This window comes from Molossus molossus, unplaced genomic scaffold, assembly GCF_014108415.1.
Source record: "Molossus molossus isolate mMolMol1 unplaced genomic scaffold, mMolMol1.p scaffold_m16_p_25, whole genome shotgun sequence".
Lineage (NCBI taxonomy): Eukaryota > Metazoa > Chordata > Mammalia > Chiroptera > Molossidae > Molossus > Molossus molossus.
In genome coordinates this window covers 3376892-3397867 of record NW_023425361.1, presented here as the reverse complement: position 1 = coordinate 3397867, position 20976 = coordinate 3376892, and the positions used below count along the sequence as shown (strand labels likewise).

Sequence of the window (20976 nt, the reverse complement as noted above, 5' to 3'; positions counted from 1 at the left end):
AGATACACTAAAGTCTCCGCCTGCTTTCCTTCTTATTTTCTCTCTCTTTCCCCCAAATCTCTAACTTTCAAAAAGTTTCTTGTTTCACTAATTTAATTCATTTCTTCCACTATTAACCCTAATGCCGCTTCTTCTGTCTACAAAAAAATGGATCTTCTGAACCGCAGCAGGTTCCTTTGAATAAAACAAATTATTTGCTATTACAAGTTTAAAAAAAAAAAACAGCGACATACCATTCTAAAGTCGGACAGACAGCCAGATTCAACCTGGGTCTCTGGTGCACTGCCCCCTCCTCTCTGCCTCGGCGCTCCAGTCGGGTCCGCCCCGCCGTCGCCGTTGCCATGGCTCAAGCTGATATTGCACTGATTGGACTTGCTGTCATGGGCCGTAACTTAATTTTGAACATGAATAGCCATGGCTTTGTGGTCTGTGCTTTCAATAGGACAGTCTCCAAAGTTGATGATTTATTGGCCAATGAGGCAAAGGGAACCGAAGTAATAGGTGCTCACTCCTTGGAGGAGGTGGTCTCCAAGCTGAAGAAGCCTTCGTGGATCATACTGCTTGTGAAGGCTGGTCAAGCTGTTGATTTCATTGAAAAATCAGTACTGTTGTTGGATGCTGGTGACATCATTGATGGGGGAAATTCTGAATACAGGGATATGAGACGATGTCAAGACATCAAGGCCAAGGGAATCTTGTTTGTGGGCAGCGGCGTCAGTGGTGGCGAGGAAGGGGCCTGGTATGGCCCATTGTTTATGCAGGGAGGGAACAAAGAGGCCTGGGCCCACATCAAGATGGTCTTCCAGGGCATTGCTGCCAAAGTCAGAACTGGAGAGCCGTGCTGTGACTGGGTGGGAGAAGAGGGAGCCGGGCACTTTGTGAAGATGGTGCACAATGGGATCGAGTATGGGGACATGCAGCTGATCTGTGAGGTTTACCACCTTATGAAGGACATCCTGGGCATGGAGCACAACGAGATGGCGCAGGCAGTTGAGGAATGGAATAAGACAGAGCTGGACTCGATCGAAATCCCAGCCAATATTCTCAAGTTCTAAGGTAGCGATGGCACTCCCCTGCTGCCAAAGGTCAGGGGCAGTGCAGGGCAGAAGGGCACGGGGAAGTGAACCGCCATCTCAGCCCTGGAGTACGGAATGCCTGTCACCCTCATCGGAGAAGCAGTCTTTGCCTGATGCTTATCATCTCTGAAGGACGAGCGGATTCAAGCTAGCAAAAAGCTGAAGGGTCCTCAAAAGTTCCAATTTAAAGGTGATAAGAAATCATTCCTGGAGGACATTCGAAAGGCACTCTATGCTTCCAAGATCATCTCTTATGCTCAAGGCTTTACGCTGCTAAAAGAGGCAGCCACTGAATTTGGCTGGCCCCTCAACTATGGCGGCATTGCCTTGATGTGGAGAGGGTTCTGCATCATCAGAAGTGTATTCCTGGGACAGATAAAAGATACATTTGACCGGAACCCAGAACTTCAGAACCTTCTGCTAGATGACTTCTTTAAGTTAGCTGTCGAAAGCTTCCAGGACTCCTGGCGTTGGGCCATCGGTACTGGTGTCCAGGCGGGCATCCCCATGCCATGCTTCACCACAGCTCTTTCCTTCTATGATGGGCACAGACACGACATGCTGCTGGCAAACCTGATCCAGGCTCAGCGCGATTACTTTGGGGCGCACACCTATGAGCTCCTAACCAAACCAAGAACGTTCATCCACACCAACTGGACAGGCCACGGGGGCAGCATGTCGTCGTGTTCGTACAATGCCTAACAAGGCGGCCTACCCCACGACTCCACAGACAGGGACATCCCCTCATCACCTTTGCCACACAACACTGCTTACACCACCCTTCACCCTACTTTCTGCTCAGATCTTTTAAAGTAAAGCACAACGAGGTACTCCTGAAACAGTCAGCCCAGGTTATGTGTGGAGTAGCTCTGTGAGAACCGATATACCCTGGCCTCCAGGGCTGACCAGCAGTTGTCATATGCTCTGTAGGAGTCACTTCACTGTCCACATGTCCCTGTGGAATTGGGAGGCCCCAGAGTTTGCCCTGGGAGAGGTCACAGAGAACGGGAGGGAAAGGAAGGGTTTTGTGGACTCAGCTTTGGGGCTTTTGTATTGTGCAGCTGAATTCCCTTTTTCTCTACTTAATAAAAGCTATATTATATTTCAAAAAAATAATAAAATAGAATAGGACGGTTGAGGGAGGTAAAAAAAAAAATTTAAAATAAATATTTGATGTTAAATGAGTCAAAGCAGGGTGATGATCTGAGGTTAAACCCCTAACCCAGTAGGAAGCATTAAAAAAGGGTTTCCAAAACCGATAAGGGTTGAAAAACCGAGTCTTTTCACTAAGCACTGATTCACACCCCGCTGAAACATCATTATCTCTTCTCTCTCTTGTCCTTTGGGGTGTAATTTATAGTAACTCTCATGATTTGCAGTTGACATGTTTGTTTGTGTGTAGAGCAAGGAAAATTATTAGCAATCATCTTTTTATACTGCTATTAAAATGTGGTTGAGAAATAATGTCAACATTTGTGAAGTGAATTAATCTAAGTTGGACTGCTCTAAGCAGCAGTGCCAAAGCCAGACTTTCCTTTCCTGGGAGTCAGCATTCTTCCCATGACATTGTACTAACTTCATCTTCTGAGGAGAAAATACATCTGGAGCAGTGCCTGGCACTTGAAAAATATTGAAATATGATTATTATTATCACCATGCTCATAATTTTCATTAAGCGTTCATGATAAGTGTTCTACTGACATTGCCTCATGGACTATTGAGAAACCTGTGAGGTAGACATGATTGTGATCACTCTGAAGTAGAGGCACAGGCCAGTCATACAACTTAAGATTAACAAGGTGATGCAGCCAGGTAGTAGCCGAGTTGAAATTTTAACTTGAGCAGTAAGGCAATGTTAAATAAAATATATTCATTTTTTAAATGTACAACATAATCGCAAGAATATAAAGCTGCACAGAACACAGAAAAGGAATAAATAACTGTAAAACACCAATAATGATTGAATTTGCATGGAAGGGCTAAGAATTTGTATGTTTTACTTATTTCTAGTTCTTTCCATATTGCCAATTGTATTTAATAAGCCTGTACTCATTGTATTATGAAAAGAAAACATTTATTTTTAAATGGTGCACATACCAAATGAAAATCTCATCTCCAAGATGACCTAGGAAGTAGAATCTGGTTACAGCCATCCTGGGGCTGTTTACTGTAGACAGCATGTTCGCATATGGGTCTGCCACATGCCCACCACTGAAGAGAAAGCTGGTCAGTTTTCAGGGAAAAAACTGAAATTTATGACAAGAAGGGAAAAATATTGTGAGAATCATTTAGATAGTTGTCTTGATCGTGGTGGGAAAAGAAGGGGGTGAGGAAACAGGTAACAATGTTTCATAAAACCTAGAATCAAGTACTTATTCCCTATACCAAATATAGACCTTCATCTCCAACTAATTTATAGACCTTAAATACCCCCAGCTAGAAATAGCCATAATTCAGCACTGCAACTCTCAAAGGAAAAAAAAAAAAAATCAAACACTGAAATTGAGTAAAATCTTCTCAGGACGTCTGGTTCCTAAAAGCTGGAATTTTATAATCAGAATATTCATGGGTAGTGCCAGTGTCCAATGCAGGTGCCCCTGCCAACGAGCATGTCGCTGTGCACAGGAAGTGCACGGAGATCTGCACACGCACAGACACACTTGTAGACCTTTCAGTTGCATCGCTGCTTCTTTAGTATTCAGGATTAGAGTTTGCTTCGTCAAAATGGAGCCCTGTACTTTTTCTGAGAGTAAGCCTCCTGGGTTCAGTTACCTTTGTGGGTTTTCTTTTTGCCTATTTTGCTTATTCATTGATCATCTACTCAATAAATACTTAATTAAGTATTTGCTATGCATGAAGTGGAGAAAACAGTTGTTAATCATGAGAAATAGCACGAGACACAAATTGCAAGTGATCATAGCAAGGGCAGTGCTCTGATAGAACAGAGTGCAAGGTGCTATAAGAGCATTAAGCAGACAAGACAGCCAGCCTTCAGACAGGTCTGGCAATGAACTGGGGAGGGTGTCAAGGTGGCTGCCTTAGGAAAACATCACCTGAATTGAGCTTGTTGGAGGGGTAAATGCCAGACAATTGAAAGGAGGGGGGTCCTATGAGGCAAGGTTTACCAGACAAAAGGAGCAGCATGTCTATTTCTAAACAATAGAGTTCCAAAGTGGAAGCGACAGGATTCCTGATGTTTACTAAAGGGTTATAACCCTTGGAACGTGCTATTTTCCATCCTGGGAAAAGGAAAGCATTGGGGTAAGATTTACAATTGATGCTGTCAGTTTATCAGGCTGGAGCAGGTGTGGGGAGCAGCAAGAAATCAAGTCCAGAAGGAACAAAATCAGAAATAGAGAGATGAGAAAAAGTAGTAAGTAATGGCCATGGCAAAAGGCCACCCGAGACTGCACAACAAAACTCGGGCATGAAAATAAAAGCCAGACCATGTGTTAGAGGAAAGGTTGTAAAAAACTCAAGAGCAATTAAAGATTCCTGCAGGTTAGGCTCTGCTTCAGCATCAATATAAAAATAGCAATTGATTTCCCAAAGGGGACACACTCTCTAGCACTGTGAAGTAAAAAAATCTTCACATTCCAGTAAATAATGTGTAATATGGTACAAAAAACAACCAAGACAACATATTATTTATCTTTTAAAAATTTTTATTAAATTTATTGAGAGTAATGTTAGCTGATAACATTATATGTTTCAAGTATACAATTCTATAAGTATATCATCAGTATGTTGTATTGTGTGCCCGTCACCCAAAGTCAAGCCTCTGCCCATCACCATATATTTGACTCCTTTATCTTCTTCTGCCTCTTCCCATCCCCCTTTTCTCTGCTAACCACCATACTGTTGTCTGTGTCATGAGTTTTTTATTTGTTTGTTTGTTCCTTTGTGGCTTTCTGTTTTATATCCCACATAAGAATAAAATCATATGGTTCTTGACTTTGAGTGACTTAGTTTGTCTAGCATGATACTTTCTCCACTCAATTTGTCACAAATGGCAGTGATTTACCTTTTCTTATGGCTGTACATATGTACATGGTCATAGTGAGGCCGAGAGATCACAGATTTGTTTGGAAATCTAGTTTGGGAAAAATAATCATGGGAGTTTTGTCCAATCATGTTCAATTTAGAGATAGTTTGACCTTCTATAACTTCGACTCTCCTCAGTCTTTAATAAAAAAGACATCTCTCTACTTTTTTGTACTCTGTATTCTTTAAAAGGCCCTTATGAAAAACAATATTATTTTAATAATTTTATTCTAAACCTAACCTGTCAGTATCATTTAAAATGTTTATCTTTTTATTATAATAAATAATACATTCTCATTTTAGAAAATAAAGAAAAGCATATAAAAATTGATATTAATCACAATCGTGTCAAGTATAAAATTAAAATCACAGTTAACATTATAGTATATGTTCTTTCAGTAATTTTCCTATACAATCAAAATGGTGTAGAAAGTATAATGGAAGCTATGTAAAATTTATATCTTGCTTTTTTGCTTTGATATGTCATAAAGGTTTTCCAAATTGTTAGAGTAATAATACAAACATCAATTTAAATGCTTAGATTCACCTTATGATCTCACTATAAATTATGTAACAATTCTTCAAATATTGTGTGTGCATGTGTGTGTTGTAGTGAAAGAAATAGATACAACCAAACAACAAAATTGAATTTACACAGGACATTTTAAAATATAAATCAGTGTGTGCATCTCTGATATTTGTCTTTGGATCAATTCTTCGAGTTATTGAGTTAAAAGATATAAATATTTTAAAGCAGAAAATAATCAGAATTTGCCTAAATAAACTGTACAAGATATTTAATTTTATGATTATATAAATCACAGATATAAAATTTTCAAAAGGTTTGAAAGATAAAAGAAATGGACTAAATAAACTTAATTAAATGAATTACCTGTATTTGGAAGGAGATCATAAAAATTAATAAATTACAATAATCTTCTTACACTGTAATTTTAGTGGAGACATGACACAGGGGTCATTTGAAATATCTCATGTATTTGTACATTTGTATTTTGATGTATTACGGTTCAAATTTCTAAATTTCTTAAAATGGAACTAGTTTTGACAGAGTTTACATTCCTGTAAACATTGATTTGAGCTTTTGTGTTCTTCTGAAAGATTGAATGGGCCTACCAGGGGCCAGGTCATTTGATGCACACTTTTACTGTTTTATGTTGAAGACATATTTAAAGTATTTGTATCCTCTCTGAGATCTCTAGAAGTTTCCATGTCATTAATGCTGAGTAATTCAGAAACATATACATTGATCGGTGAGTTGATTCTCTGACAGCTTAAACATTTTCGTTAATATTAAATTTGTTTTTATTTTATTTTTTATTTGTTAATTAATTAATTTACTTATTTTTGTTACATATGTTTCTCATTTTTCCCCACTGATTCCCCCCACCCCGTCACTCCCTGCCCTGTCCCCAGCTTTGTTGTTCATGTCCATTGTTCACACATACATGCATAAAAGTTCTGTGGTTTATCTCTAACCCCTATCCCCTCCTCTGGGGATTGTCAATCTGTACCCCACTTCCATGTCTCTGGGACTACTACCCCATTTCTCAGACTGTTATGTTCATTATATTCCACAAACAAGTGAGATCATATGATACTTGTCTTTCTCTGTTTGTCTTGTTTCACTTAAGATAATACTTTCTAGGTTCCTCCATGTCCTCTGAAAGGATAAGAGATCTTTTTTTCTTACAGTTGCATAGGACTCCATTGTGTATATGTACCACTGCTTTTTTATCCATTCGTCTACTGATGGACATTTGGGCTGTTTCCAGATCTTAGTTATTGTAAATAGTGCTGCTGTAAACATGGGGATACATATATTCTTTCTGAATGGTGTTTCAGGCTTCTTAGGGTATATTCCTAGAAGTGGGATCACTGGGTCAAACGGAAGTACAATTTTTAATTTTTTGAGGTAACACCATATTGTTTTCCATAGTGGCTGAAACATTCTGCATTCCCATCAACAGGGTACCAGAGTCCCCTTTTCTCCACAACCTCACCAACACTTGATGTTTGATGATTTGTTGATAGTGGCCATTCTGATAGGTGTGAGGTGATACCTCATTCTTGTTCTAATTTGCATCTCCCTGATGATAAGTGATGTTGAGTATGTCTTCATATGTCTCTTCGCCATTTGTATGTCCTGTTTGGAGAGGTGTCTATTTAGTTCCTCTGCCCATTTTTAATTGGGTTCTTTGTCTTCCCTTTGTTGAGTTGTATGAGCACTATATGTATATTGGAAATTAACCACTTATCTGACATATCATTGGCAATTGTGCACTCCCATACAGTGGGTTGCCTTTCTATTTGGATGACTGTATCTTTGGCTGTGCAGAAGCTTTTGAGTTTGATGTAGTCCCAGGTGTTCATTTTCTTCCTTGTTTCTGTTGGCTTAGGTGATGTATCAGTGAAAATTCTGCTGCGTATGATGTCTGAAATATTGTTTCCTATAGTTTTTCTAGGATTTTTATGGACTCATGAGTTACATATAAGTCTTTTATCCATTTTGAGTTTATTCTTGTGTATGGTGTAAGCTGATGGTCTAGTTTCATTTTTTTTTTTTTTTTTTTGCATGTAGTTGTCCAATTTTCCCAACACCATTTATTAAAGAGGCTGTCCTTACTCCACTGTATGTTCTTGCCACCTTTGTCAATATTAATTGAGCATATTGCCTTGGGTCCATTTCTGGGTTCTCTGTTCTGTTGCACTGGTCTATATGCCTGTTCTTGTGCCAGTACCAGGCTGTTTTGATTACGGTGGCTTTGTAGTATAAACTGAAATCTGGTAATGTGATCCCTCCAACTTTGTTCTTCTTTTTCAAGATTGCTTTGGCTATTTGAGGTCTTTTTCTGTTCCATAGAAACTTTTGAAATATTTGTTCTAGTTCTGTGAAGTATGTTGTTGGTATTTTGATGGGGATTGCATTGAATCTATAGATTGCTTTGGGTAATATGGACATTTTAGTGATGTTAATTCTTCCAATCCATGAACAAGGTATGTGCTTCCACTTTTTTATATCTTCCTCTATTTTTTTTTTTTAATGATCTGTAGTTTTCACAAATAGGTCCTTTATTCCTTTGGTTAAGTTTTTCCTAAGTATGAATATTTTTGCAGCAATGGTAAATGGAGTTGTTTTTTTTAGTTTCTTTTTCTGTAAGTTCATCATTGGTGTATAAGAATGCCATCGATTTCTTGACGTTAATTTTGTATCCTGCTACTATGTCAAATTCATTTATTAAGTCTAGTAAACTTTTGATGGAGTCTTTGGGGTTTTCTATATATAGTATCATGTTATCTGCGAATAATGAGAGTTTCACTTCCTCCTTTCCAATTTGGATCCCTTTTATTTTTTCTTCCTGTCTTATTGCTGTGGCTAAGACTTCCAGTAGTATGTTAAATAGGAGTGGCATAAGTGGGCATTCTTGTCTTGTTCCTGTTCTTAGGGAAAATGCTTTTAGTTTTTGCCCATTGAGTGTGGTATTGGCTGTACATCTTTTATATATGGCCTTTATTATGTCGAGATATGATCCCTCTATTCTCAAATTGCTGAACATTTTTATCAGAAATGGGAGCTGGATTTTCTTGAATCCTTTTTCAGTGTTATTGATATGATCATATGAATGTTACCTTTCATTTTGTTTATGTGGTGTATCACATTTATTGATTTGCAAATATTCTACCAGTCTTGCATCCCTAGGATAAATTCCACTTTGTCATAATGAATTATTTTTTTGATGTATTGTTGGATTCGATTTCCTAGTATTTGTTTAGGATTTTATCGTCTATGTTCATTAGAGATATTGGTCTGTAGTTTTCTTTCTTTGTGGTGTCTTTTTCTGGTTTTGGAATTAGAATTATGCTGGCCTCATAAATCGATTTTGGAAGTCTTTTTTCTTGAATTTTTAAAAATAATTTGAGGAAAATGGTTATTAGTTCTTTTTTGAATGTGCAGTATAATTCCCCTGTAAAGCCATCCAGGCCTGGCCTTTTGTTTGCTGGGAGAATCTTAATTACATCTTCAATTTCTTTTGTTGTTATTGACCTGTTCAAGTTTTCTATCTCTAACCGGTTCAGTTTTGGGAGACTATGTGTTTCTAGAAATTGGTCCATTTTGCTTAGATTGTCGAATTTGTTGTCATATAATTGTTCATAATATCTGTTAACAATCCTTTGTATTTCTGTGGTGTCAGTTATTATTTTTCTTCTTTCATTTCTAATTTTGTGTATTTAAGTACTTTATCTTTGTTTCTTGGTGAGTCTAGCAAAGTGTCCATCAATTTTTTTTATCTTTACAAAGAACCAGCTCTTTGTTTCATTGATCCTTTGAATTGTATTTTTGGTCTCCATGTCATTTATTTCTGCTCTGATCTTTACTATTTCCTTCTTTCTACTTGCTCTTGGTTTTTTGTTTGTTTGTTTGTTTGTTTGCTTTCTAGTTCTTTAAGTTGTGCGATTAGATAGTCTATTAGAAATTTTTCTTGCTTCTTGAGGTAGGCCTGGAGTGCTATGAACTTCTCTCTCAGAATTGCTTTCCCTGCATCCCATAAATTTTGTGTTGCTGTTTGTTCATTTTTATTGGTTTCCAGGAAGTTTTTAATTTTTTCCTGGATCTCCATGGTAAACCATTCATTGTTCAATCACATGCTATTTAGCCTTCATGTTTTCAAATGTCTATGCATGTTCTTGTTGCAGCTGAGTTCTAGTTGCATGCCATTGTGAATTGAGAGGATGCTTGATATGATTTCAATCTTCTTGAACTTGTAGAGACTTAGTTTGTGTCCTGACATGTGGTCTTTCTTTGAGAATGTCCCATGTGCACTTGAAAAGAATGTGAATACTTCAGTTTTGGGGTGTAATTCTCTGTAGATATCTATTAAATCCATTTGATATAGGGCTTCATTTAAAGTCTGTGTTTCGTTGTTAGTTTTTTGTCTAGATGATCCATCTTGCGATGTCAGCAGGGTGTTGAAGTCCCCTGCTATGACTGCATTGCTGTTGATTTCTCCTTTGAAGTCCTCCAGAAGAATTTTAATATGTGTTGGTGCTCCTATATTAGGTACATATATGTTTACAAAGATTATATCTTCCTGTTGGATAGATACTTTCAATATTATGTAGTGGCCTTCTTTTTCTCTACTTATGGCCTTCATTTTGAAATCTACTTTATTAGATATGAGTATTGCTACCCCAGCCTTTTTTGCTTTCCATTTGCTTGAAAAAATTTTTACACCCCTTCACTTTCAACCAATATGAGTCTTTTGTTGTGAGGTGGGTTTCTTGTAAACAGCATATATGTGAATCATGCTTTCTTATCCTGTCAGCTACTCTGTGTCTTTTTATTGGAGCATTCAAATCATTCACATTTAAGATGATAATTGATTTGTACTTATTTATTGACATTTTTGTTTAGTGTGGTTCTATTTTTCTTCTTCTTTCTTCTACTAATTACAGCAGTCCTTTTAGCATAGCTTGCAGTGCTGGTTTGTGGTTAATATATTCCCTTAGCCTTTTCTAGTCTGGAAAGCTCTTTATTTGACCTACTATTTTGAATGATAGCCTTGCTGGATAGAATAATCTTGGATTCAGATCCCTGTTTTTCATGACCTTCATTACTTTATGCCACTTCCTTCTGGCCTGCAGCTTTTCTATTGAGAAGTCTGCTGAGAGTCTTATGGGGTTTCCTTTGTCGGTAACCTCTTGCTTATCTCTTGCTGCCTTTAGGATTCTCCCTTTGTCTTTAATTTTACCACTTTAATTACTGTGTGTCTTGGTGTTGGTCTGTTTGGGTTCTTCTTACTTCGGGCATGCTGTACCTCTTGAACTTGAATGCCTTCTTCCTTCACCAAGTCGGGAAAGTTTTCTGTCACTATTTCTTCAAATATATTCTCTAACCCTTGCCCATTTTCTTCCTCTTTGGGGACTCCTATGATGCAAATGTTATTACGTTTCCAGTTGTCCCACTGTTCTCTTAAGCTGTCTTCCTGTTTTTTTTTTCTTTTTGGTTTTCTGATTGGTTGATTATTTCTACCCTCTCTTCTAATTCACTGATCCAGTCCTCAGTTGCTTCTACTCTGCTGGTTAGTTCTTCTAATGTGTTCTTATTTTCTGCTCTGTCATTCTTCATTTCCACTTGGTTGGTTTTCAATGTTTCTATATCTTTACTCATGGTGCTGATGTCCTTACTCATGCTGTTCTGCTTCGTCAAGTTCATGGCTCTAAACTCTACCTCCAATAATTTACTTAGTTGCATCGTATTTATCTCATCTTTGATAGAGTTCTCTTGTTCTTTCATTTAGGATTTATTTCTTTGTTTCACCATTTTGGCTATCTCAGTGGGCTTTGGAGCCCACCAAATTTTTTCTGTGGTTGTTGGTGTTCTGGTGTTTGTGGATCCCTCTACTGGGTTTGCATGAGCCTGGGTAAGGCCCCCGTTACATACCACGGTAAAGTCTTACTTTCCTGGGTAGATTTGCAAGTCCAGGAAAAGTTCAGTTATTCTCCAGCTTTTACTGGAGGCCAATATTTTCAGTTATTGCCCTGGAATGTCGCCCTGGTGTTCTGCACAAGAGGGTCTCCAGAGGGTGGGATAGATTCTTGATATTAATGAGCCTCAGTTTGCATTTCTTTGCCTCACCTGGGAAATGTTGAATTTCTGAGGGGGTGGGGGCTGCTGCTTTTCTTCAGAGATCGGGGGAGGAGCACACTGGCCACCTTTTTTTTGTGGCTGCAACTCAGCCAAAACTCTGAGTCCCCTCCAAATCTTGGGTTTCCCCACAGAGTTCCAGTCCAGTTTGCCCTCCCTCTGCTGTAGCCTCTTGGTGAGTCGATGTGGCTATTTTAGTGCTCTGTCTGGAATCTCTGTGCTGTGGAGTGGACTTGGTCTTTATTCCCCAAGGGCGCTGCTCACATCTAAGACTGCTGCTGCCCATGGGCTCCAAGCCTGCCACCCTCTTGCACCTTTTCACATACTACCAGTATCCCTGGTTTTATGGTCCTGTCCTGCTGCTTTTTTTCCGAAAATTCGTCTTTATTTTCATTGTAATTCTCGTTTCGTCCTGGGAGATCATATGCATAGTTTCTATTCACTCAGCCTCCGTTTTTCACATTCTCTATGCCTATCTTGTGCGCTGATGGGTTGCACAGGTCTTCCTGGTGCCCCAGCACCCTGCTAGTCCTGCAGGTAACTGGATGGCACAGTCCCTTTGAGGAACGGGCTCTGTGCCTATTATATGGGCTACTGGGTCTGCAGGTCTCTTTGGTGCTTCAGCAACTCACAGGTCCCGGGGTTAACTGGATAGCACAGTCCTTGCTGGGTCACACAGGCCTTTCTGGTGCTCCCGCACCCTGCAGGTCCCACGGGCAGGCAGCTGGATCACCCTAATCTCTCTGGGGCTCTGGCTTCCCACTCCTCTTGTGAGGTACTGGACAGCACAGGCCTCTGTGGAGCCCCTGGTACCGCAGCTGGTAGCTGGGGAGTGCTGCTGCCCCGTGGGGCTCAACTCCTGCTCAGCTTTTGTTGTAGTTTTTGGGGATGGGTGTCAGCTGCTGGTCTGTGCTTCTGTTGCCTGGGGATGGATGTCTGCTCCTTAGCCTCTGTTGCTGGGGGCATATCTCGACTCAGATTGGGCTGCTACTGTGTGGTATGGTGCTGGGCTCTGAGCTGTCTGAGTCTTCCAGGACTGGCACTTTGGGACCTCTACCATTGTGCACCGGTCTGTGTTGACACAGATTGTCCACTGGTCTGATGGTGACAGGTGCGCTGGTGGGTTCAGGTTGCTGGGCATAGCCGCTCCCACTGCCTCCTCCCAGGGAAGACCCAGGATCTTCCAAAATGGTGGGACCTCTCCCTAGCACAGAGAGAGCTCCCTGAAGGGTCATTTACCGCGGTAGCTGTCTGCTGCCGTCTACAGCACAGGAAACTTCTGCTCCACTGCTCTGCACTGTAGGGGTTGGTCATCCACCTTCACGTCCACTCAGACTCTCTCACACACTTGCTCACACTCTCACACACTCACCCTACCTGAGGTCCTGCCCACAGCCATCCTCTCCAAGCTTTAACGTTTAAGTGGCATGGTTAAATGAATTACGTACATTTATAAATTAAATAAATCAGATGTATTGGCTTAAAAATTAAAGCTGAGAGAAAGCAGCAATTCACTGAGTTCCAGAAACCATGCTTCAAATTTTGCATCCTAGTTTTATTTATTTTATTTAGTCCTCACAACAATACTATGGGCATTTTCTCTTCCTTTTTGTTTATACATGAATATGTTGAGACTTAATGTATTATTGTTAGCAGAATATTTGTGAGTAGAGTATGAATATTTAGTCAGGCAGACATTCATGGAATATCCCTAGCATAGCAGACATTATGTTAAGTGCTGTGGGTAAATAATGAGTCCACCCAAAGCTCAAAGCCTTGTTCTGGAGACAGAAATACAAAGAGTTATTTTTAAGTGCAGACACAGATGACTCCACAGGAAACCAAGAAATGCTATCTGTAGAATAAGATGGAAGGTTTAATCTTTGTGCATTGGTAGAATTTAGCCAGATGAAACTAACTTGAGTAGATGAAAGTCCTTGCATATGTGACTCACTATATGACTTCTGAGAAAGTTGTCCACTTCTGTATGAATGAAGTGTCTTTCAAATGCAACCTGTGTTGAGTATCAGGCTAGATACTTGGCATGCTATGTATATTTATAACCCACAACAGCCCTGAGGGTAGGAACTATTTGCTTCATTTTACTGATACAGAGATGGCACTTCTAAGAGATTCAATAATTTATCTAACTTCACTTAGCTCTGCCTTAAAATCAAGTTCACATTAGTCAACTCCTGAAGCCCATGTGCTTAACATTTCAGGAAGTTGCCTGAATCACATAAAATATTTGGCAATTGTACAATTACTACCTAGTGTAGACTGAATATTTGCCCCCGCCTCCCAAATTGTGTGTGAAAAGCTAATCTCCAGTGTGATAGTATTTGGAGGTGGGGCTTTGGGAAATGATTAGGTCATGAGGGTGGAGCACTATGAATGGGATTAGTGCTCTTATAAAAGAGACCTCAGAGAACTCCCTTGCACCTTTCACCATGTGAGGACATAGGAAGAATATGGCTATCTATGAACCAAGAAACAGGCCCTCACCAGACACCACATTTTCTGGAACCCTGATCTTGTACTTCTGTTATTTATGAGCCCAATCTATGACATTTTGTTATGGCAGCCTGAGTAATCTCTACGGGGCACATGCTGGAGGCTATTCAGCCTCTCTCAGCACAACAACTGGCCTATTGTTTATGCCCATTGGACAGTCAATGCAAAATGAAAATTAGAAGAGATCCTGGAAGGGAATGTGTGTGTGTGTGTGTGTGTGTGTGTGTGTGTGTGTGTGGATGCTGAGTGTCAGAACTGTGTCAGGCTTTAAAAGATTATTTACAAAACTGTCTCTTAATAAACAGATAAAATAGAATGGGGCAGAAACACTAATCAGAATCTGTAAGGATATACACCAGTTATTATCTTTTTCTGACTTTCTTAAATCTTTTTTTTTTCAAGACAGTAATGTTCCCTGGTTAAAATAGATTCTTACTCCAATATAGGTAAGATCCATTTTTTCCCTCTCCTCACCTTTAAAATAAATGGGATGTCTAGAGGCATATCAGTAAACTGGTAAGCCCTGGGGGGAAAAGATACATGCTAAGGATGCCAAGAACAAAACAGAAGGAATTTAGCCATGGTTGACAATGAATCACCTTGCAAGCTCTAGAATTTTTATTCTAGGATTTAGTGTTACACAATAAATAAATCCAGTACTTATTTAAATCATTGGAGTTGGCTTTTGTTTTCTTACTTGATGCCAAATGGAATCCCAACTAAAGTAGATTCAAGTCAATGGAAGCAGAGGGTTTAGAGTTGGGCAGATATTCAACTGTCTTGAGAAAGTAGAGTCAGAATTGACAGCAAGAGGATTTGATGGGCTCAATTTGGTATTGAATAAATTATGAATGTGCCCCCACAGGCTGCATTAGTCATGGTCTGGGTCAGGTAGTGGTATATCGTGTCATAACTGGGGAAAGTATGGGAACCATGATCCAGGGGGACAAACATCAGCTTTGAGATGAGAAATTGGTGAAGAGACAAAACAGCCGAGGGAGCAAGCCCATCAAACAAGCTAGGAATGAAGCAGTTTGAGGATGCCAGTGGCAGTTTCCTCATCAAAGCTCAGGTAGGAAGATATTCTGGCCCAATGACTCCTCTGCAGTCACTAAAATGAATAAGACCTTCAAGTTCCAAACTCTCCTCTGTTTCTTGCTCAAGATACAAAGTTCTGGAAGATATCATCCAATGTGATAAAAATGCATGGGGCCAGGTGTGTCCTTGAAGCAGTGAGGGGACTACTCTGTAAAGTGCATGGTTTTCTAACACCTTTGTTGTACATCTGAAACTAATACATAATAATATTGAATGCAAACTGTAACTGAGAAATAAATTGCTTAAATTATAAAAGCAAAAATAAAATAGTACATAAGAGACATCATCCAATGTGCTGGGCTCGGTGTGTGCCTCCACTCAGTGTGCACGTATGTAGTTCCAGGGAGAGCATGACATCTAGAGGTGTTGAAGTAGAAGACTGAAAATACCTCTCACAAGATTTGACTCAGAGGGAAACTGGAGTTGTATTAGGAAGAATCAGTTGAATTCTGAGGAGCCCATAATGCAAAAAATATCAAGAATTCCCCTGCACCACCTCTGTAAGTTGGACCCCTTAATTGTTCATAAACCCTATTGTTTTCTATGGAAAAATCTAAATTTTTACCTGGATCCTCCAATAATACTGTGAGTGCCATAGATGTGGTACAGGGAATGGAAAAGAAACAATTAGTATTCTATACTTATGGCTGAGGAACTTGGCTCCTAGACTTAAATTCTGTTACAAGTAATCCCCGTGCATCCATGCCTGCGGACAGAGAGGGTGACATACTTTCATCACCATTGGCTCTGGGCTTAATACGACGAGGGGAATAAAAGCAAATTCTGTTGGGCTCCATTTTCTCAGGCAGTAACAAGCCCTGTAAACTGTAATGCTCACTGTCTATTTAGATAGTCATGGCTCAGAGCTGGTATTAAAAGCAGCTAGAAGTACTTGTTCTGAAGTGTTGAAATATATTGCAAATTACACTGGAGTATGGGCTTAGTCCAAACTAATCCTGTGTTGCACTGACCTTTGTAAAATCAGGTCTGTTTTCCTCAGTAGCTTCATTTCCAGTCCTTCTCTTTGTCTTAGTTCTTCAGAGTTCTAGCTTTATTTTGGTATCAGGAACTGGTACAAAGTGGCTGCAGGGGTTTAGACTCATTTGCGTGAACGGGTGTGATAGGTTTTACTTCTGGGTGCCCCGAAGTAAACCTATTTTTCATTCCATTTTATTTGCAGGCTCATTTTCATTCCAGTGCCCTGTACTCCTCAGACACCATCAAACACTTTTCCTTTGTAAGACAATGCATGTATTATTCTGGGATGTGTTTTTCTGGGACTGAAAAGAGAGCTTGGGGTTTTCTTCTACGTTAAGAAGAAAATACTGTATTCTAGACATCCAGACTTTTGTGTCAAGGAACATAAAAAACAACTGCAAAATTAATCATAGGAGGGGGATAAAATCTATATGCTCACATGCTCACAGGGATGTTGTTTCCAAATTCTTCAGAGGAAAGAATGATTTCTGAGTGAAACGATGATGAGGAACAAAAGCATCCTCTGTAAGACAAGGGAGAATTTCTGAATTAAACTCACTTAAACAGGGAGTGGGTTTGACTTTTAGACTTCAACCAAAAACTTAGATCACCTCATTTCTGCATCCTCATGCACAAAGAAGGCACTACGCTTAACTGTACTTTAATAACATTTTGTTGAATAGTTTACTTTTTATTTTGTAATTAATTAAATTCTTTATTTTTGTTACAGATGTTTCTCCTTTATTCACCACTGATACCTACCTCACCACCCTCCATTCCCTGTTTACAGCTTTGTTGTCCATGTCCTGTGTTCATGCATACACGCATATAAGTTCTGTGGTTTATCTCTCCACCCCGACCCCTGTTCTGGGAATTGTCAGTCTGTACCCCACTTCCACGTCTCTGGGACTACCCTGTTTCTCAGACTGTTATGTTCCTTAATTCCACAAATAAGTGAAATCATGTGATAGTTGTCTTTCTCTGCTTGGCTTGTTTTGCTTAGGATAATACTTTCCAGGTCCCCCGATGTCATCTCAAAGGATAAGAGATCTTTCTTTCTTACAGCTGCATAGTACTCCATTGTGTATATGTACCACTGCTTTTTTATCCATTTGTCTACTAATGGACATTTGGGCTGTTTCCAGATCTTAGCTATTGTAGTGCTGCTATTAACATGGGGTTACATATATTCTTTCTGATTGGTGTTTCAGGCTTCTTAGAGTATATTCCTAGAAGTGGGATCACTGGGTCAAATGGAAGTTCAATTTTTAATTTTTTGAGGTAACACCACATTGTTTTCCATAGTGGCTGAAACAGTCTGCATTCCCACCAGCAGTGTACCAGAGTCCCCTTTTTTCCACACCCTCGTCAACACTTGTTGTTTGATGATTTATTGAGGGCATCCATTCTGACAGGTGTGAGATGATACCTCATTGTTGTTTTAATTTGCATCTCTCTGATGATTAGTGATGATGAACATTTCTGCATATGTTTCTTAGCCATTTGTATGTCCTGTTTGGAGAGGTGTCTATTTAGTTCTTCTGTCCATTTTTTAATTGGGTTCTTTGTCTTCCTTTTGTTGAGTTGTATGAGCACTCTCTATATATTGGAAATTAACCCCTTATCTGATGTATCATTGGCAATTATGCTCTCCTATAGAGTGGGTTGCCTTTCCATTTTGGTGGTTGTTTCTTTTGCTGTGCAGAAGCTTTTTAGTTTGATGTAGTCCCATGTGTTCATTTTCTCCTTTGTTTCTGTTGCCTTAGGTGATGTATCAGTGAAAATTCTGCTGCATATAATGTCTGAAATTTTGTTGCCTACATTTTCTTCTATGATTTTTATGGATTCATGAGTCACATTTATGTTTTTTATCCATTTGGAGTTTATTCTTGTGTATGATGCAAGCTGATGGTCTAGTTTCATTTTTTTGCATGTAGCTGTCCAATTTTCCCAACACCATTTACTAAAGAGGCTGTCTTTACTCCACTGTATGCTCTTGCTTCCTTTGTCAAATATTAATTGAGCATTTTGTCTTGGGTCCGTATCTGGGTTCTCTATTCTGTTCCCTTGATCTATCTGCCTGTTCTTGTGTCAGTACTAGTCTGTTTTGATTACAATGGCTTTGTAGTGTAACCTGAAATGTGGTAATGTGATTCTTCCAACTCTGTTCTTTTTTTTTCAAGATTGCTGTGGCTATTCGAGGTCTTTTTTGGTTCCATATGAACTTTTGAGGTATTTGTTCTAGTTCTGTGAAGTATGTCGTTGGTATTTCGATGGGGATTGTATTGAATCTATAGATTGCTTTGGGTAGTATGGACATTTCAATGATGTTAATTCTTCCAATCCATGAACATGGTATGTGCTTCTACATTTTTATATCTTCCTCTATTTCTTTTTTCAATGACTTGTAGTCTTCTGCGAATAGGTTCTTTATTTCTTTGGTTAAGTTTATTCCTAGGTATCTTAATTTTTTTTTTTTGCTGTGATGGTAAATGGGATTTTTTTTTAGTTTCTTTTTCTGTGAGTTCATCGTTGGTGTATAAGAATGCCATCGATTTCTTGACGTTAATTTTGTGTCCTGCTACTATGCCAAATTCATTTATTAAGTCCAGTAAATTTTTGACGGAGTCTTTGGGGTTTTCTTTGTATAGTATCATGTCATCTGCGAATAATGACAGTTTCACTTCCTCCTTTCCCGTTTAGATCCCTTTTATTTATTTTTTTCCTGTCTGATTGCTGTGGTTAATACTTCCAATACTATGTTAAATAAGAGTGGAGTAAGTGGGCATCCTTGTCTTGTTCCTGTTCTTAAGGGAAATGCTTTTATTTTTGTCCCATTGAGTATGATATTGGCTGTAGGTCTTTTATATATGTCCTTTATTATGTTGAGGTATGATCCCTCTATTCCCAGATTGCTGAGCATTTTTATCAGAAATGGGAGCTGGATATTGTTGGATGATTTTTCAGTGTTTATTGATGTGATCATATAATTTTTATCTTTTGTTTTATTTGTGTGGTATATCACATTTATTGATTTGCAAATATTGTACCAGCCTTGCATCCCTAGGATGAATCCCACTTGGTCATGGTGAATAATTTTTTTGATGTATTGCTGGATTCGATTTGCTAGTATTTTGTTCAAGATTTTGGCGTCTATGTTCATCAGAGATATTGATCTGTATTTTTTTTTTCTTTGAAGTGTCTTTTACTGGTTTTGGAATTAGAATTATGCTGGCTTCATGAAACAAGTTGGGAAGTCTTCCTTCTTCTTGTATTTTTAAAAATAGTTTGAGGGAATGGGTGTTAGTAATTTGAATTTTTGGAAAAATTCCCCTGAGAAGCCGTCTGGACCTGCGTTTTGTTTGCTGGGAGAGTCTTGATTACGTCTTCATTTTCTTTGGTTGTTATTGGTCTGTTCTATCTCTAAACAGTTCAGTTTTGGGAGACTATGTGTTTCTAGAAATTGGTCCATTTTGTTTAGATTCTCAAATTTGTTGCCATATAATTGTTCATAATTTTTGTTCACAATCCTTTGTATTTCTGTGGTGGCAGTTATTATTTCTCCTCTTTTGTTTCTGATTTTGTGTATTTTGGTTCTCTCTTTTTGTTTCATGGTGTGTCTAGCTAAGGGTCCATCAATCCTTGTTTATCTTTATAAAGAACTAGGTCTTTATTTCATTGATCCTTTGAATTGTTTTTTTTGTCTCTACGCTATTTATTTCTGCACTAATCTTTACTTTTTTCTTTCTTCCACTTGCTCTGGGGTTTCTTTTTGTTTGCTTTCTAGTTCTTTAAGTTGGAGGTTAGATAGTCTATTAGAAATATTTCTTGCTTCTTGAGGTAGGCCTGTAGTGCTATGAACTTTCCTCTCAGAATTGCTTTTGCTGCATTCCATAGATTTTGTGTTGTTGTGTGTTCACTTTCATTGGTTTCCAGGAAGTTTTTAATTTCTTCCTTGATCTCCATGGTAACCCATTCATTGTTCAATCACATGCTATTTAGCCTTCATGCTTTCAAATGTCTTTGCATGTTCTTGTTGCAGTTGTTTCCTAATTTTATGCCATTGTTATCTGAGAAGATGCTTGATATAATTTCTATCTTCTTGAACTTGTAGAGAATTCGTTTGTGCCCTAACATGTGGTCTGTCTTTGATAATGTCCCATGTGCACTTGAGAACAATGTGAATTCTGCATTTTTGGGTGTAATTCTCTGTAGATAACTATTAAATTCATTTGATCTAGTGCTTCATTTAGAGTCTGTGTTTCCTTGTTAATATTTTGTCTGGATGATCTATCCAGTGATATCAGCAGGTATTGAAGTCCCCTGCTATGATTGTATTGCTGTTGATTTCTCCTTTGATGTCCTCCAGAGGATTTTTAATATATGTTGGCGCTCCTATATTGGTTGTATATATGTTTAGCAAGGTCATATCTTCCCTTTGGATAGATCCTTTCAATGTTATGTAGTGGCTTTCTTTTTCTCTACTTATGGCCTTCATCTCAAAATCTACTTTATCAGATATGAGTATTGCTACCCCAGAATATTTTTGCTTTCCATTTGCTTGAAAGATTTTTTCCATCCCTTCACTTTCAACCAATGTGA

The 20976-nt window shown here is 38.8% G+C and overlaps 1 protein-coding gene across 1 annotated transcript; it reads left to right on the top strand.

Annotated features, from left to right (window-relative positions):
• Positions 1 to 341: 341 nt before the first annotated feature.
• Positions 342 to 1778, top strand: LOC118641112 (6-phosphogluconate dehydrogenase, decarboxylating-like). The gene is given in 1 exon segment (XM_036278162.1): positions 342 to 1778. A coding segment is annotated over 1 exon segment (1437 nt).
• Positions 1779 to 20976: the final 19198 nt, after the last annotated feature.